Source organism: Poromitra crassiceps (genome assembly GCF_964638095.1).
Source record: "Poromitra crassiceps genome assembly, chromosome: 1".
Classification (NCBI taxonomy): Eukaryota; Metazoa; Chordata; class Actinopteri; order Beryciformes; family Melamphaidae; genus Poromitra; species Poromitra crassiceps.
This window is the reverse complement of record NC_139623.1, coordinates 69,678,360-69,698,988: the sequence shown is the minus strand read 5'-3', so window position 1 is coordinate 69,698,988 and position 20,629 is coordinate 69,678,360. Positions and strand designations below refer to the sequence as shown.

The 20,629-nt window shown below is 43.4% G+C and overlaps 1 protein-coding gene across 1 annotated transcript in view; it reads right to left on the bottom strand.

Annotated features, from left to right (window-relative positions):
* The window catches only part of ubl3a (ubiquitin-like 3a), a 122,103-nt gene that overhangs the window by 16,064 nt on the left and 85,410 nt on the right, over positions 1-20,629 (bottom strand). The window contains exon 2 of the mRNA XM_083641920.1: positions 917-1,025. Coding sequence (XP_083498046.1) covers positions 917-1,025 — 109 coding nt within the window. The remainder of the gene's footprint in view (positions 1-916; positions 1,026-20,629) is intronic.

The window sequence follows — 20,629 nt, the reverse complement described above, 5'->3', positions numbered from 1 at the left end:
ACATAACTAAATGAATGTTATCCACGCCACAGTGCTACATAACTAAATAAACGTTATCCACGCCACAGTGCTACATAACTAAATTAATGTTATCCACGCCACAGTGCTACATAACTAAATTAACGTTATCCACGCCACAGTGCTACATAACTAAATTAACGTTATCCACGCCACAGTGCTACATAACTAAATTAACGTTATCCACGCCACAGTGCTACATAACTATAATCTCACATGCTGTTTCACATGGCAGCTGAATATGGAGAGGTGCACGCTGGTCAGCTCTGTCATTTCACTACAATAAGGTTCAAATGAGCGGCAAATAGCTTTTTATGTTTATTCATAATTCATTTGGGCTATCACACCTCGTACACTGCACTGTGGCTGCATTTAGTTCATAGAAATAATGCTTTGCTTTTTTTGTTTGTTTGTCTTTTTTGGGGGGGTTGGGTGGAAGATGTTTAGATTTCAAAGTGGGCCATGGCATACTGAAGTCTTGGAAACCCCTGTCCTAGACTAGAACATAGCCAAAGATATGATAATGGGTAAGATAAACACATTCAAAGAACTGCAACTGTAACAGTTACACATACACAGTTACACATACACAGTTACAGATACACATTAGAGTCAACTGTCCTGATCTTTATGTATTACCGTAAGTGTTTTTATCTCCTATGTTGTTTGTCCTGTTTTATATGTACCGTATCTTCTATGATGTTGCCCTGTTGTATATTTCCTGTTTTTATGTCTGGGGACTACGGATGGAAAATAGCCTCCGGGCTAAATCCGGCATTTTTTACACTCTCTTCATTTACAGGTGATTGCACCCAATAATGATCATTGTGTTCAATAATTATGCATTGTCCCGTCTAAATAAACAAATAAAATTAATTCATTAATTAAAGCTACTCACCCATGGGCCAGTTGTCATAGACGTGTTTGGCGATGTCTGCTGCCGAGTCGTTGGGAGAGAAGAGGAATTCTTTTGTCTTCCCGCTGACTAAAATGAGCCGCAGGTTAATCTGCAACATAGACACAAACACAGAGGAGGTGTCATTATGCAACATAGACACAAACACAGAGGAGGTGTCATTATGCAACATAGACACAAACACAGAGGAGGTGTCATTAGATTGTTAGTTTGTGTGGACGAGAGTGAGTGTCGTTGGAATTTCGGCAGAAGCATACTTGGCTATCGCTGTCAGTGTGTAAAACAAACCGCACAAATTACAAAGATTTGAATGACTTTGCTGACATTAAAAACTGGTAGCCTTAAGCCTTAAGTTGCCATCCGTCTTAAATAACCGATTCCTGACATTTTGCACTGGTATTCAGTGGTGTTTTAAAATGCTTCTGTCAACACTTTAAACATACCAACAAACCAAAAGACTATTTTACTGTTGACATTTGATCCACAAACTCGCATCGGTGTCTTTTGCTGGGCATCTCCACATACGGGAGGAGAGGTGGATAAACAAACGCATTTCCGTGTTGATCTATATTGCCTTTAAATCACTCAAAAACAGCTACTTAGTGAATATGGGGGTGAATTATAAATAGCCTGCTGTTTAGCATTTAAAACCAGTATTTGCATATCCCATCACAATGTGCTGCCTGGCATTATTTATATTGTAGAAACAGAAGAGAGGTTATTCCAAGCTTATCTCTTGATGTGTATTTAACAGCGCTATGGCTTTAAGAGCCAGAGCAAAGGTCTGTCTGGTCTGGTGTGTGTTTGCTTTTGTGTACAGTGCATGTATGTGTGTACAGTGCATGTATGATTGATTGATTGATTTTCTTTATTTAAGTGTCATGCTTCGAATGAAGCCCAGCCCACATGGGCTTACAGGACACTTTTACTGTTCATCATTTAAACAAACAATGATCAAAACATAAAACCAACAGAAAACACCCAAAATACATACAGTAAAGTTGTACAGCATGAAAACCACCACCTGAACCTACTTAAAGAGCTGTGCTTGCCTTCTATTCCAGGCCCTAGAGATAATGTTAGCAGTCTTAAATACCTCAGTCTTAAACAACCACTCCAACTTCTGGCCATCATCTGCCCAGAAGAGCTCAGGTCTTTGCTTTTGCATTTCGTCAAATAAGGAAATCCTCAAATCATCATATAAAGTACAATAAAACATGAAATGAAACTCATTTTCAACATCCTTTAGATCACAGACATTGCATATCCTGTTCTCTTCTGGTATAGCTGTGAACCGCCCTACTCCATAGTCCATACATGTACAGTATGTATGTGTGTATGTATGTGTGTATGTGTGTGTAGCTGGAGTTGCGCGCATGGCACAGGCACGTGTGTCATTGTTCCGAGTGAGTACCCATGTCTGTTGGCCCTCGACAATCAACATCCCACCACCCCCACCCACGTGCGTACTGTGTACACACACACACACACACACACACACACACACACGGCTGCAGTGATGTAACAGAGCTAACACCAACGGATTGAGAGGGAGATCTCTCTAAGCACGTTATCAATTCAGCATATTCTTTCTAAGCATGGGAAAGCCATAACACAGACACACTGACACACACAGATACACAACAACGCACACACCTACTACACATGCACACACGCCTAGTGATGTTCGTGCATCAACACCCACCTCACACACTCTCAAATACAGTCTGTATTTGAGAGTGTGTGAGGTGGGTGTAACATGTAGGCTGCATAGACACAGATACATTTCCCCAGTGACTTGTTCCCAGATGGTGTGAAAACAAACCATCTGGCAGCGTCAGGTTACAACTTTTACTTAAATACTGCTTTAAACTGACATAAATGCTAAACATGAGATTGTAACAAAGACGTGATTCTTCCTGCTTGATCTTGTCTGCATACCTGTAAAGCTGTGTTCACACCGAGATATTTATTTTTTTCTCTGTCGCTCGATTCAACCCTTTGGAATCACTCTGTCACTCTGTTTAAATCGCTCGTCAACAGGCACAAGAATTGACGGACATCTGGGGGCTATAACATTACGCAATGTCATGATGTTTGTCCCCTACGAGCCACCGTAGTTGTTGTGTTGTGCTCCTAACGCAACCTCTATACCGGTAGTACAGACTTCACTTCATGTCAGCTGTCAGCCTGTCAATCAGCTGTCAATGCGGTTTGTTGCCACACAATAAACCAGCGGTTTGTTCCAAGCCAGTGTGATCCTTGACTCACTCTCAACTCGGCAGCCAATCAGCGTTGAACAGCGAGCGACTGATGTCAGCAAAATTTCGCTCGAGTTGGGATATTTCATCTCGGGCGACGAGCAAATTTTCGCCCTATCGCTCTGTCTCTGTCGCTCGGATGACCAGCGATTTTTCTCCCGGGCGAATATACGCTCAATCGCTCGTTTGCATTGACTTTGTATATAAACTCGATGCCAGTGAAAAACTTGAATAGGTCGGTGTGAACGCAGCTTAACTGTGCCAGGTTTGCTTTAGAGCTGTCATCTGACACACTGAGCTGCAGCATCATCTGGCATCAGACTGCACCATCATGTTAGCAGCAACCTACTGACACTGATCAGATCTGACTGCCTCACAGCTGCTTTTGACTCTGTCTCTTTGTCACTGCTGGGCAAAGTGATAGAGAATGACTCAGGATGACAGAGATGAACAGAGAAATGATGCGTGTGCGGAAGGAAGGGGCTGGGAGAGGAGAGACACGCCTGGCTTCCTCTTCCTGGTTCAACACCTGTGGTTGTTACCATGGTGTCACCATGACAACAGCCAGTGGTGCTGGGTGGCTTAACCTGACAACACCTACAAAACACAACAGCATTAGCCCCCCCCCCCCCCCCCCCCCCCCACACCTTCCACTAGACCAGTGGTTCCCAAACTGGTACGCCAAAATAAATCTGACCCCCCCTCTCCCCCCCTCCGGCAAAGTTAAACCCACACATATGACCCGTCACCCGCCACACACTATACACACACACACACCGGCATTCTGTTTAGACCCGCCCTACTGTGCCTCTGATTGGCTCTACCAACGAATGTAACGAGTATTAGCCAATGAGAGGAATGCGGAGGAAAGGGGTGATGAGACGTCAAAGCAGACTACAGCTGTGCCGTGCAAAACGCTGAAAGTGAATGGAGACTAGCCATGGAGAATTGGCTCAAAAGGAACGCTAAAAGACCCCTGTCCACGGGAGCAGCAGAAACTGTCTTTCAAAACAGCACAGCAGGTGAAGGCCGAGCCCCGGCGGTCCAAAGCAGATCCAGGGCCTCAAGTGGAGCGATGTTTAGCAGAGCAAACAGTAGCGTTAGCGGTGCTAGCCTCGCAGCTACTAGTGTCAACACGGGCGCTTGCGCTGGTCAAAGTGATGGTGAATCCAAGCCCGAAGCCCAAGATGTCCCAGGAAAGTCCAGAGGAGACAGGGAAGTTAACGCTAAAAAGAAGCGCAAATATGACAAGAACTACATTACTATGGGCTTCACTTGTATTGGGAGTAAGGATGCCCCTAAACCCCAGTGTGTTGTACGTGCAAAAGTACTGTCGCACAACTCTATGAAACCTGCAAGCTGTGTGCACTGCAGCATCCACAGGGAGTCAAGCACACCCCTCACATTAGTCTGTGGTGAAAAGTCTATTCATTTTTATTTTCTGTATTTTTTCCAGAGAAGTAATTTGTACTTAGCTGATGTGCATGTCACGTGTTATCAGGGATGCAAAGTAGTCACATTTAGGTGACAGTCACCTTTTTTAAATCCCAAAATAGGGCTCTTACTCTAAGATTTGAGTTGTTTGTTCCTGCCCTAGTGTGTGTGTGTGTGTGTGTGTGTGTGTGTGTGTGTGTCACCTTTAAAAAAAAAAGCAAATTTGTTTGCATCCCTGTGTTATGAGAGGGCTTTTTACAAGGCTGAATGAAGAGAAAACCTTTTTCCATATTTTATAACTTTTCCGTAGAAGTCATTCATACTGTGCTTGAGGTATTGTGCATGTCAGTTGTTATGAGGACCATTTTTTCGATATTTTATTTGAGACTTTTCCAGAGAAGTTTGTGCTTTAGGTATTATGCATGTCTGTTAGTGTTATGAGGATATTTTTTTCATATTTTATGTATAACTTTTCCAGAGAAGTCATTCATATTGTGCTTGAGGAAATGTACATGTAATTTGTTAAGAGGACTTTTTATGAGGCTGAATAAACAGCAAAATTGTTAAAAACACTGTCATGTCTTCATATTTAACATCATATGAGAGTTGCCCGTCTGTGGAGGTCTAGGGGGTACACGACAGGAGGTTGAATGCTCCAGGGGGTACATGACTTTAAAAAGTTTGGGAACCACTGCACTAGACGTTACCTTCTGCTCCTTGCAGCACTCTCCCCCCCCCCCTCTCTCTCTCCATTCACTCATGCTCTCTCTCTCTCTCTCTCTGTCCAGTCACTCATGCTCTCTCTCCCCCCCTCTCTCTCCCTCTCTCTCTCTCTCTGTCCAGTCACTCATGCTCTCTCTCTCTCTCTCTCTCTCTCTCTCTATCCAGTCACTCATGCTCTCTCTCCCGCTCTGTCACTCTCCCGCTCTGCACAAGATGCAGTGTAGGAAAGAATGTGCAAGCCTAGAATAACAGCAGGCACAGACGAGGTGAAGCCAGCCTTTCCCCTCTTCTCATCACCTTGCCCAACTCCTGTTCTCTCTCTCTCTCTCTCTCTCTCTGTCCTTACAGGTAAAGTCTGAGCTCCCACGCCCCACTTCCCCCTCTCTCCACCGGGGGTCACTGTGCCTTCGCCCTGTTTCTTCTTCACTTCCCCCTCTCTCCACCGGGGGTCACTGTGCCTTCTCCCTGTTTCTTCTACACTTCCCCCTCTCTCCACCGGGGGTCACTGTGCCTTCTCCCTGTTTCTTCTTCACTTCCCCCTCTCTCCACCGGGGGTCACTGTGCCTTCTCCCTGTTTCTTCTACACTTCCCCCTCTCTCCACCGGGGGTCACTGTGCCTTCTCCCTGTTTCTTCTACACTTCCCCCTCTCTCCACCGGGGGTCACTGTGCCTTCTCCCTGTTTCTTCTACACTTCCCCCTCTCTCCACCGGGGGTCACTGTGCCTTCTCCCTGTTTCTTCTACACTTCCCCCTCTCTCCACCGGGGGTCACTGTGCCTTCTCCCTGTTTCTTCTACACTTCCCCCTCTCTCCACCGGGGGTCACTGTGCCTTCTCCCTGTTTCTTCTTCACTTCCCCCTCTCCACCGGGGGTCACTGTGCCTTCTCCCTGTTTCTTCTTCACTTCCCCCTCTCTCCACCGGGGGTCACTGTGCCTTCTCCCTGTTTCTTCTACAGAGGAACTAATAATGAGGTTTTCCACAGAAGTCTATTCAAATTCAATTACAAGCTATTGTCTTTATAAGCAAATGCAGCAGCAGCTCCACGGATGGATGGGACAGGACAGGAGCACATGCACAGCACACCTACACACAAACACAAGCAAGCATGCACTTCCTCATGTGAAATGGCTGTTTCCCTTCTGTGGTTCAGTTTACACTTAGACACACTCACACACACACACACACACACACACACACACACACACACACACACACACACACACACACACACACACACACACACACACACACACACACACACACACACACCTTCCAACGTGCTTGGCTCTGAACTGACAGCATAAGTGCCTGGACCAGTTTGAAAGGCTTGTGGAGAATTGGAAGCAACAACATGAATACGGTTATGCCTCTTCCCCATTGTGCTTTGTCAAGGACAGCTTCTTGTCTGACTGCAGCACATCACAAGGATGTGAAAGTGTCTCAGTCTGAGCTGTGGTCATGTGGAACAGGATGTTGGAGGAGCTTGCTGCTGCAGAAGCCACTACTCTGAAAAACCCTGTCAAACAAACGGGCTACTTGTGGGTGGAGCATTTGTGATATGACTCGTTTTAGGCATACTCTGATCTACAACAATGTAAGACCAGACATTTAGGCATACTCTGATCTACAACAACGTAAGACCAGACATTTAGGCATAACTACTATATACCCTATACAGCAATGTAAGCCTGCTGCTTAGTGCTGCTAGTGATGGTGTTAACACCTGAAGCAAGCAAGCACTCCTTGGCTAAACAGTTTGGCACACGTCACACGGTGGGCAATGGGATACCCAGTGCCACCTATAATGATTCTACATGAGTAGTACCACTCTTAAACGTGCCTCAGAGCTATCATACTGTATATGTGTGACTGTGCGTGTGGGTTTGTGTACATTCCTTGTCTTTTTGTGTATGTGTGCATAAGTGCACTAAAGAGCACTTGCTCTTGAGACCTTCTCAGGTCTAGACTAGAGCAGCCTCATACACACTCTACACAGGAAGCTTAGCTGCTACAGCAGCCTCATACACACTACACAGGAAGCTTAGCTGCTAGAGCAGCCTCATACACACTACACAGGAAGCTTAGCTGCTAGAGCAGCCTCATACACACTACACAGGAAGCTTAGCTGCTACAGCAGCCTCATACACACTACACAGGAAGCTTAGCTGCTAGAGCAGCCTCATACACACTACACAGGAAGCTTAGCTGCTACAGCAGCCTCATACACACTACACAGGAAGCTTAGCTGCTAGAGCAGCCTCATACACACTACACAGGAAGCTTAGCTGCTACAGCAGCCTCATACACACTACACAGGAAGCTTAGCTGCTAGAGCAGCCTCATACACTCTACACAGGAAGCTTAGCTGCTAGAGCAGCCTCATACACACTACACAGGAAGCTTAGCTGCTACAGCAGCCTCATACACATTCTAGACAGGAAGCTTAGCTGCTAGAGTAGCCTCATACACATTCTACACAGGAAGCTTAGCTGCTAGAGTAGCCTCATACACACTACACAGGAAGCTTAGCTGCTACAGCAGCCTCATACACACTACACAGGAAGCTTAGCTGCTAGAGCAGCCTCATACACACTACACAGGAAGCTTAGCTGCTAGAGCAGCCTCATACACACTACACAGGAAGCTTAGCTGCTAGAGCAGCCTCATACACATTCTACACAGGAAGCTTAGCTGCTACAGCAGCCTCATACACACTCTACACAGGAAGCTTAGCTGCTAGAGCAGCCTCATACACACTCTACACAGGAAACTTAGCTGGTAGAGCAGCCTCATACACATTCTACACAGGAAGCTTAGCTGCTAGAGTAGCCTCATACACACACTACACAGGAAGCTTAGCTGGTAGAGTAGCCTCATACACACTCTACACAGGAAGCTTAGCTGCTAGAGCAGCCTCATCCACATTCTACACAGGAAGCTTAGCTGCTAGAGTAGCCTCATCCACATTATACACAGGAAGCTTAGCTGGTAGAGCAGCCTCATACACATTCTACACAGGAAGCTTAGCTGCTAGAGTAGCCTCATCCACATTCTACACAGGAAGCTTAGCTGGTAGAGCAGCCTCATCCACATTCTACACAGGAAGCTTAGCTGGTAGAGCAGCCTCATACACACTACACAGGAAGCTTAGCTGGTAGAGCAGCCTCATACACACTATACACAGGAAGCTCAGCTGGTAGAGCAGCCTCATACACACTACACAGGAAGCTTAGCTGGTAGAGCAGCCTCATACACACTCTACACAGGAAGCTTAACTGCTACAGCAGCCTCATACACACTCTACACAGGAAGCTTAGCTGCTACAGCAGCATCATACACACTCTACACAGGAAGCTTAGCTGCTAGAGCAGCCTCATACACACACTACACAGGAAGCTTAGCTGCTAGAGCAGCCTCATACACACTCTACACAGGAAGCTTAGCTGCTAGAGCAGCCTCATACACATTCTACACAGGAAGCTTAGCTGCTAGAGCAGCCTCATACACACTCTACACAGGAAGCTTAGCTGCTAGAGCAGCCTCATACACATTATACACAGGAAGCTTAGCTGCTAGAGCAGCCTCATACACACTCTACACAGGAAGCTTAGCTGCTAGAGCAGCCTCATACACATTCTACACAGGAAGCTTAGCTGCTAGAGCAGCCTCATACACACTCTACACAGGAAGCTTAGCTGCTAGAGCAGCCTCATACACATTCTACACAGGAAGCTTAGCTGCTAGAGCAGCCTCATACACACTCTACACAGGAAGCTTAGCTGCTAGAGCAGCCTCATACACATTCTACACAGGAAGCTTAGCTGCTAGAGCAGCCTCATACACACTACACAGGAAGCTTAGCTGCTACAGCAGCCTCATACACACTCTACACAGGAAGCTTAGCTGGTAGAGCAGCCTCATACACACTCTACACAGGAAGCTTAGCTGCTACAGCAGCCTCAGTAAGAGTAAGTAAGAGATAGAAGCTGCCAACAGCTGCACATGAATGTAAGCAGCTACACAGTAAGAGAGATATAAGTTGTACCACTGCTTGTTCGCTGGCTTGTGAATACATTTTGTCAAATGGAAAAGAAGGAATAGAGCTGCCAGAAAACATGCTTGTTTACTGATTGATTCAAAACAGACCTTAGTGAGCTTACAAACCGCAGTCCCAAAAAGACCGACTGCAACTATTAACCCACAAATAGCTTTCTAAGGTCTTTCTTTGCTAATTAGGAAGTACATCTGTTTTTTTTATAAGTAAAATACAGCACGGTTATTCTTGATGGAACTAAAGCAATGAAGGCATAAGACTTCCATTTTGAGAGTCAAAAAAGTTAGGAGGAAAAAAAGAGTCAATTTTGTAGGCTATCCAAATATAGCTTTGCTGTCAAGGCACATAACCATACATGCTCAGCCAAAACATCTGCCTTACTATATAGTCTGCTAACGGACATAACAGACCTTTCCACTGTAGTTAACATCTAGAAATAAACAGTAGGACCTTGACCTACCTCCACTCAGCCTATCATTAACTTAACCACCTTCATACTGTACCGTACTGTACCTGTAAATCATGGTGTGTTTTTGACCAACTTACTAATATCATGTATTTCAGGCACCAGGTATTATGCTAGGACATGACATCGGAAACTGTTGTCCAGGTGAAAACTATGATCCCTGACTGATTACCCATATTCAGTCCAATTTTCATTCATGAATGAGAGGGAAGAACAGCTCAAATGCGTTCACTTCAGTCAACTCAGGCATTCATTGTGCAAAGTAAAATAATATAGTCTAAATTGTATTTTTTTATTTAACCTTTATTTATACAGGTGAATCACCTTGAGACCTGGATCTCATTTTCAAGTGCGACAAACAGACAGATAGTGAGGGTGTTACCAACAGGTGTGTGACTGTGAGGGCAAGCAAAGCTACTGTTCCCCGCATTTTGATCTTTACATCAATCATATTTTCACTGTCATACAACGTGAGGCTCCAGGCAAGCAGTCTGACTGCCTGCTCAAAGATGCATTCCAGCAACACTGATCATTCATGTGGTCATGCTCGATAGGTTGCTATGCCAACTCTTGTGGTAACCAGGGAGCTAGTTAGTCATCTTGCTTGTTTTCTGGCATCCGTTTTGTTATTCTGTAGTCATCTACTAGCCTGATATCAGACTGAATGATCAACTCCTTACTAGGGTTGTCACTATAGTAGAATTTCTAATTTCGATACCCAGAAAAATATCAATAATTGATCAAATTTTCGATCAATTTAAATTGTTTAGTATCAATACTTATCCATACTTTTGACAACCTTACTCGTTACACTCCATTCCCATCTTCTAATCTGAGATTGCCCCTTGTTTAAGCAGTTTCTATGAGGGGATTCCACCAGGGGGATTCCATTTTCCCTAACCAATCACTAGAGACCAACATATCTGCCTGAATCTAACATTAGTTCATCCAAGAATGCATTTTGTTTTTTTATAAATAAAAATCTCGCCTTTGAATAAATGCCTTCAAAGCAGTGTGCCGTTCACATTTCAAAATAATCTGTACTTTTAATCGATTTAAAACAGCCTCGATAACAGAGTCTATCTAGTCTATGGCCGCCATTGTTGTTATTACTCCTTGGCGCACTTGACAACCACTTAACAACAGCGTTAGTCCCGCCCATTGTGCTGTTTATTGACACTGATTGGCTAATCGTTAGTCCCCCTTGGTGCTGATTGGACAAGTCATTCTTTCAACAGAGGAAATTGCTGTTGCATGTCACGATGCCAGACCAGAAGCAGACAAAACCCAACTCAGTGGAGTGGGCGGAGACGAAGGTCTGGACCCGCAGGCAAGCTAAGTAGGCCTACACCCGGTGGGAAAGCTTTCAGATAGTACTTAGATAGTGTTAGTAATCAGTGCATCAAAGCCATAATACAAATACAAGACTATTCTGTGATAGTTTTTCAGTGGCGCTGAAAGAACGTCCTCTAAGGTATGATTGCCATAATCATTGCTATAATCGATTAGGTTTTGAGTTGAACTGAAACCACACATTAATAAATGATTAATACAAGAACATCTGCACACTTGCGGTTGGGAAAGTTTTGCAGCCTCTCATCAGTCTTGCTTCGGTAGACTTCACATTTGAGCTTGTCAAGCCACTCAGGCAGCCAATGGCACTCACAAACCTAACTTAGTCCAGTGAGGCATGAGGCGATGAATGAAACAAGACACCAGCAAAGAAATTCATTTTGAACAGAATGTCCTTGAAGAAGACAGCAGCTGGTATTTTCTTGGTCAGAAAAAAGCAGGTAAGCTCTGTACATCTAATGCACTCGCTACGTTAGCCCACTGCGTTTCCAATATAGCAGATTTTCCATGACCATATCTTGCTTGTTTTAAGCTAGAGAGATTACTCAAATGAAACCAAAGATCTTAATTTTCCACAGCTACCAGTCGTGTTGCGGTGTTGTGATGCGACAATGACGAGCACTTTCTTGTAAAACATACCTGGACTCCAACAGAGAAAGCTTCAGGTGGTTTTCTCTCCTCCCACCAGCAGCTCGAGCCATTTACCTCTATAAGACCCGCAGACGTTAACGTTAACGTTAATTCCCAGGAATGCGAAAATTAACGAGCCAGTTATATGGCGTTGCATTCTTAGACATTGCCGTTTGCTTTTATTTGGTATGTCACATACAATAGAGTAAATTATTAGTTAATTCAGAGTTGGATGATATTGGAGCAGCCAGCCATTTTCTTTTTCTTTTTTGCCAGAAGTCGTCACACGACCACAAAACCTCAAATGGGCGTGGCTACATAAGGTGAATAGCAATATATATAGCCTATATTTAACAAACCATATTGTTGTTGACTTTTCTTTCCAGTGAATTTGCTTTTCAGTGCTTCGCCATAAGGATTCAGCCAAAACACAACTTACAACTACCACCAGGCATGAAATGAGTCAAGTGACAGAGTGGCATACCTACTACCAGACATTAAATGAGTCCAGTGACAGAGTGGCATAACTACCACCAGGCATTAAATTAATCAAGTGACAGAGTGGCATAACTACTACCAGACATTAAATGAGTCAAGTGACAGAGTGGCATAACTACTACCAGGCATTAAATGAGTCAAGTGACAGAGTGGCATAACTACCACCAGGCATTAACTCATTCATGGCCAAAGTCTTTGACGTGTTATCAGGAATAGCCCAGAGGGCCAATGACGTGTTTGACGTGTTTTTGTTTTTATTAGTACAGCGCGTAGTTCAAAGACTTCCCCAGCCTGTGACATGTTATCAGGTCCCTAGCCTCAAAGGTTGTGTCTTTTACAAAAATTGCCTTTTCTCCTGTTTGTCTTCTCAGAGAGACCTTTTTGGTGAAAACAGGGTGTACTGTATATAAATGACTATAAGTAGAGTACAGAACATGCTAAAAGCTCACTTTTTTTTCCTGGTGAACCCAGAGACGTACATCTTCATTTTGAGGTATTGCAAATCACTTTGGTGCTAATAGATAATTTACTGTGGGTCTTGAAAGATGACCAACAATTATGAAAATCTTTGGCCTGTGCTAAATATTGGCAGTCCTAAACTGGCCATGAATGAGTTAAATGAGTCAAGTGACAGAGTGGCATAACTACCAGCAGTCATTAAATGAGTAAAGTGACAGAGTGGCATAACTACTACCAGGCATTAAATGAATCAAGTGACAGAGTGGCATAACTACTACCAGGCATTAAATGAGTCAAGCGACAGAGTGGCATAACTACTACCAGGCATTAAATGAGTCAAGTGACAGAGTGGCATAACTACTACCAGGCATTAAATGAATCAAGTGACAGAGTGGCATAACTACTACCAGTCATTAAATGAGTCAAGTGACAGAGTGGCATAACTACTACCAGGCATTAAATGAATCAAGTGACAGAGTGGCATAACTACTACCAGGCATTAAATGAGTCAAGTGACAGAGTGGCATAACTACTACCAGGCATTAAATGAATCAAGTGACAGAGTGGCATAACTACTACCAGGCATTAAATGAATCAAGTGACAGAGTGGCATAACTACTACCAGGCATTAAATGAGTCAAGTGACAGAGTGGCATAACTACTACCAGGCATTAAATGAGTCCAGTGACAGAGTGGCATAACTACCAGCAGTCATTAAATGAGTAAAGTGACAGAGTGGCATAACTACTACCAGGCATTAAATGAATCAAGTGACAGAGTGGCATAACTACTACCAGGCATTAAATGAGTCAAGCGACAGAGTGGCATAACTACTACCAGGCATTAAATGAGTCAAGTGACAGAGTGGCATAACTACTACCAGGCATTAAATGAATCAAGTGACAGAGTGGCATAACTACTACCAGTCATTAAATGAGTCAAGTGACAGAGTGGCATAACTACCAGCAGTCATTAAATGAGTAAAGTGACAGAGTGGCATAACTACTACCAGGCATTAAATGAATCAAGTGACAGAGTGGCATAACTACTACCAGGCATTAAATGAGTCAAGCGACAGAGTGGCATAACTACTACCAGGCATTAAATGAGTCAAGTGACAGAGTGGCATAACTACTACCAGGCATTAAATGAATCAAGTGACAGAGTGGCATAACTACTACCAGTCATTAAATGAGTCAAGTGACAGAGTGGCATAACTACTACCAGGCATTAAATGAATCAAGTGACAGAGTGGCATAACTACTACCAGGCATTAAATGAGTCAAGTGACAGAGTGGCATAACTACTACCAGGCATTAAATGAATCAAGTGACAGAGTGGCATAACTACTACCAGGCATTAAATGAATCAAGTGACAGAGTGGCATAACTACTACCAGGAATTAAATGAGTCAAGTGACAGAGTGGCATAACTACTACCAGGCATTAAATGAGTCCAGTGACAGAGTGGCATAACTACCAGCAGTCATTAAATGAGTAAAGTGACAGAGTGGCATAACTACTACCAGGCATTAAATGAATCAAGTGACAGAGTGGCATAACTACTACCAGGCATTAAATGAGTCAAGTGACAGAGTGGCATAACTACTACCAGTCATTAAATGAGTCAAGTGACAGAGTGGCATAACTACTACCAGGCATTAAATGAATCAAGTGACAGAGTGGCATAACTACTACCAGGCATTAAATGAATCAAGTCACAGAGTGGCATAACTACTACCAGGCATTAAATGAGTCAAGTGACAGAATGGCATAACTACCAACAGGCATTAAATGAGTCAAGTGACAGAGTGGCATAACTACCACCAGGCATTAAATGAGTCAAGTGACAGAGTGGCATAACTACCAGCAGGCATTACGTTAGTCAAGTGACAGAGTGGCATAACTACTACCAGGCATTAAATGAGTCAAGTGACAGAGTGGCATAACTACCAGCAGGCATTAAATGAGTCAAGTGACAGAGTGGCATAACTACCAGCAGGCATTAAGTTAGTCAAGTGACAGAGTGGCATAACTACTACCAGGCATTAAATGAGTCAAGTGACAGAGTGGCATAACTACGACCAGGCATTAAATGAATCAAGTGACAGAGTGGCATAACTACTACCAGGCATTAAATGAGTCAAGTGACAGAGTGGCATAACTACTACCAGGCATTAAATGAATCAAGTGACAGAGTGGCATAACTACTACCAGGCATTAAATGAGTCAAGTGACAGAGTGGCATAACTACTACCAGGCATTAAATTAATCAAGTGACAGAGTGGCATAACTACTACCAGGCATTAAATGAATCAAGTGACAGAGTGGCATAACTACTACCAGGCATTAAATGAGTCAAGTGACAGAGTGGCATAACTACCACCAGGCATTAAATGAGTCAAGTGACAGAGTGGCATAACTACCAGCAGGCATTACGTTAGTCAAGTGACAGAGTGGCATAACTACTACCAGGCATTAAATGAGTCAAGTGACAGAGTGGCATAACTACCAGCAGGCATTAAATGAGTAAAGTGACAGAGTGGCATAACTACTACCAGGCATTAAATTAATCAAGTGACAGAGTGGCATAACTACTACCAGGCATTAAATGAGTCAAGTGACAGAGTGGCATAACTACTACCAGTCATTAAATGAGTCAAGTGACAGAGTGGCATAACTACCAGCAGGCATTAAGTTAGTCAAGTGACAGAGTGGCATAACTAGTACCAGGCATTAAATGAGTCAAGTGACAGAGTGGCATAACTACTACCAGGCATTAAATGAATCAAGTGACAGAGTGGCATAACTACTACCAGGCATTACATGAGTCAAGTGACAGAGTGGCATAACTACTACCAGGCATTAAATGAATCAAGTGACAGAGTGGCATAACTACTACCAGGCATTAAATGAATCAAGTGACAGAGTGGCATAACTACTAACAGGCATTAAATGAGTCAAGTGACAGAGTGGCATAACTACCACCAGGCATTAAATGAGTCAAGTGACAGAGTGGCATAACTACCAGCAGGCATTACGTTAGTCAAGTGACAGAGTGGCATAACTACTACCAGGCATTAAATGAGTCAAGTGACAGAGTGGCATAACTACCAGCAGGCATTAAGTTAGTCAAGTGACAGAGTGGCATAACTACTACCAGGCATTAAATGAGTCAAGTGACAGAGTGGCATAACTACCACCAGGCATTAAATGAGTCAAGTGACAGAGTGGCATAACTACTACCAGGCATTAAATTAATCAAGTGACAGAGTGGCATAACTACTACCAGGCATTAAATGAGTCAAGTGACAGAGTGGCATAACTACTACCAGGCATTAAATTAATCAAGTGACAGAGTGGCATACCTACTACCAGGCATTAAATGAATCAAGTGACAGAGTGGCATAACTACTTACTACCAGGCATTAAATGAGTCAAGTGACAGAGTGGCATAACTACTACCAGGCATTAAATGAGTCCAGTGACAGAGTGGCATAACTACCAGCAGTCATTAAATGAGTAAAGTGACAGAGTGGCATAACTACTACCAGGCATTAAATGAATCAAGTGACAGAGTGGCATAACTACTACCAGGCATTAAATGAGTCAAGTGACAGAGTGGCATAACTACTACCAGTCATTAAATGAGTCAAGTGACAGAGTGGCATAACTACTACCAGGCATTAAATGAATCAAGTGACAGAGTGGCATAACTACTACCAGGCATTAAATGAATCAAGTGACAGAGTGGCATAACTACTACCAGGCATTAAATGAGTCAAGTGACAGAGTGGCATAACTACCACCAGGCATTAAATGAGTCAAGTGACAGAGTGGCATAACTACCACCAGGCATTAAATGAGTCAAGTGACAGAGTGGCATAACTATCAGCAGGCATTACGTTAGTCAAGTGACAGAGTGGCATAACTACTACCAGGCATTAAATGAGTCAAGTGACAGAGTGGCATAACTACCAGCAGGCATTAAGTTAGTCAAGTGACAGAGTGGCATAACTACTACCAGGCATTAAATGAGTCAAGTGACAGAGTGGCATAACTACCACCAGGCATTAAATGAGTCAAGTGACAGAGTGGCATAACTACCAGCAGGCATTAAGTTAGTCAAGTGACAGAGTGGCATAACTACTACCAGGCATTAAATGAGTCAAGTGACAGAGTGGCATAACTACGACCAGGCATTAAATGAGTCAAGTGACAGAGTGGCATAACTACTACCAGGCATTAAATGAATCAAGTGACAGAGTGGCATAACTACTACCAGGCATTAAATGAATCAAGTGACAGAGTGGCATAACTACTACCAGGCATTAAATGAGTCAAGTGACAGAGTGGCATAACTACTACCAGACATTAAATTAATCAAGTGACAGAGTGGCATAACTACTACCAGGCATTAAATGAATCAAGTGACAGAGTGGCATAACTACTACCAGGCATTAAATGAGTCAAGTGACAGAGTGGCATAACTACTACCAGGCATTAAATGAGTCAAGTGACAGAGTGGCATAACTACTACCAGTCATTAAATGAGTCAAGTGACAGAGTGGCATAATAGTGTGCTATATAATAGGGGTGCACCGATCACGTTTTTTGCCACCGATCACCTATGGGAAATATCTGCCCAACCGATCACCGATCACCGATATAGAAACTCCTCAAAAAAAGTTTGGAAACGTTATTTTAGGTCGATTATTTCTCCCCTTTAATAATACTAATTGGCATTGTATTTTATATCGTTGGAAAGCCTGATTAGGGATAGGGCTTTTTTTTATTAAAAAAAATAAAAAAATAAAAAAATATCGGCAATCAGCCGAAATATCGGCAATCTGCTGATCGCATATTTGAGGTCAAAATCGGCCGATACAGATTGCTTGCCGATCGATCGGTGCACCCCTAGTATATAACAAGTACTGAATTTTCTTCCGAGTTCCTTGTAAAGGTGAGTGGACTGCTCACTCTCCTTTCAAAAGCGGACATAAATAACTTGCTCCCTATTGGACTATATTTGGACATAATCATCATGGAGTAAAGAGAGTCCAGAGTCAAAACAACACCACCTATCAGATGTTTCTGGAAGATGATGCTTCATACTTCCTATGGCACAGCAATTTAATCACTTTCTTACACCAGCGTTTGTTCATCAAACATTCTTTGGCAGCCATCTTAAATTGTACACAGTAAAGAGACCCTCTGCACACACACAGCACTTTTGCAAAAGACTGAATTGATTATTGAGGTGAGATGATTCAGTTATTTGAGGTTGAAGGTGTGAAGAGGTTTGACAGCAGGTCAACGCATTAACTTCAGTCTATTCAAGAAGAGCGCAGCATGTGGGACGTTTCTTCTCAGAGGATGCTGGGCTTGTAGAGGACTCTGCTATGACAGCAGCCATATTGCGATTCAGGAATGTTAGCCTGAAAGAGCCTATGATCCGTTTGAAGTTGTGCAGTAGGCACAGCCGTTCAGTCTTTCAACCATCGTTATTCCTCTGCTGAAGTTCTCACCCTGGATTGTGGATAAAGGAGAAAACCAGCAACACAGAACAGTCTTCCTTTCCCCTGCTCTCACCACCAACAGTCATGTGTGTGTTCACGGTGCCATTCATCAATCAGTCATCACTCAATAGCCCCATCATGTCAGTGATGGCCTAAAGGTTAGAGAAGTGAGCTTGTGACCGGAAGGTCGTCGGATCAATCTGGGTGGGGAAAGTGAAAAGACAGCGCTTGCCCCTCCCTCATTACCACCACTGAGGTGCCCTTGAGCAAGGCCCTTAACCCCAACTGCTCCAGTGGAGCTGCTCAGTGGCCAGCAGATCAGACTGTGGTTGTACTGGTCAGCTTCCAGGTGTGTGTGTGTGTGTGTGTGTGTGTGTGTGTGTGTGTGTGTGTGTGTGTGTGTGTGTGTGTGTGTGTGTGTGTGTGTGCGTGCGTGCGAATGTGAACAGGGTGCTCCTGAAAAAGAGAGCATTGCTGTTCTCAGTGAGACACCCCTAACCCTAAAAAGAAAAAATCAAACCTCAAACCCCATATATTCTACAAGAGGCAATTGGTTGAAAAAATTGGTATATTCACGACATAGCTCACGTATGCAAAATCTCATTAAATCCAGGTGTGATTTTAAACAAAATAGAAATACTCAAATAATATTCCTTAAAAATGTTGCTTACTTCATTTTGTCAAGTAAAGTAAGTAGAGTGCGTAAAATTTAATTTAGACAGCAGAATTGTGTGTCACTCACTGTCATGATATCTCAAAATCACCATGGTGATCATCGTGATGATATTATCATCACGATATGATTCCACTTAAAGACGATACAATAAATGATCATATTGAATCATCGTACAGCTCTACCCATTGACGTTTCAAATGGATATGTTTACTTCCTCTTCACACGGCGACAATCCCCAGGCTCCTGCTCTGCCTCCAGCTCTCTCCCTCCTCTCCTCCTCTCCTCTCCTCCCCGCCGGGCGTCACATGACTGATGGGCTGTTTCCCATCTTCCAGCAGAGGCACTGCAGCTGCACCTGACCGCTCCCTGCTTTCGACCCTCTCTCTCCACCCCCCCAGTCCCCCCCCCCCAGTTTATACACAGATAACCCTTTCATCCATCACCTGGGCCCCCTCTCCAGGAAGAGGAGGATCCCCCCTTCATGCTGTCATGTCTCCTCTCAGTCTCTTCTCGGAAAACTCACATCTCTTAACTCTCTCACACACACACGCACACGCGCACACACACACGCACACACACACACACACACACACACACACAAAGCCGTTGATGCAAAATGTCAGGGCTGGTCTTGCTTCAGGTGCTGGTCATTTCAATAAACAACCTTGTAATCCAAACCTCCCTGATATTGATGTTGCAGAGCTTCATCAGATTGTGATATAGAGAGTAAATGTACCACCTGCACTCTTCACCCTGTCCCCACTTCCCACTAGGGCTTTCACAGACTTGTCGACTATCAAAACCCCACTAGTCGACACTGTGTGCATCATAGTCAACTAATCGTTCATCTGTGGTTTTAGGAATAAACAATATACGTAAATAAATGGATTGAACATAGAATTGCCATGTTAAAGAAACAGAATTGAAGGTATTTAGAGATGTTGTTACTGCAGTCAAACTATTCTGTCCTCAATGTGTGTGTCTGTACACAAATTGACAGATAGCTAACAGACTTCAAGAGAAAGTCAGAGGCTGGAGTAAAGTTGAATGTCCTTTACTGTTGTCGTCATTCTCATGAGTGAATTATTTTGTAAAACTGAAATAAAACCAAAAGATAGCACCAATTACTAAATGCTATTTGAAAGACATCATACATACAACGACATGGAATTATGTAAATGACAGCTGCTAAGTCATAACATACAAATATCCAATTAAATGTGATGTGTAAATAGCTGTAAATATATCTCCAACTACACAAAGTTCACCATCAAAAAACACCAATAGGAACTAGCATTGACATGCAGCAGCTAGGCTATCAAATATTTCAACAGGAAACACCATAACAAGGCTACTTTTGCACTGGCAGTATTCACAATGTAAATAAACGAAATATTTAAATGTAACATACCAGAATATATTAGATTACACTTTTATCATTATAACTAACTTAAATGTAACTTACAAGTGATGCTTTCCAAGACAAAACAGAAGAAGAAAAAGGGAAAGTAGCTGGAGCTGCAAGCTGACCACAAGGAAGGCAAACCTAAAGCATTTCCTGGTTGTGACTGTGTCACATGACCAAAAACAACCAATGAGAAGCCAACGCAGGAATTAACAAGA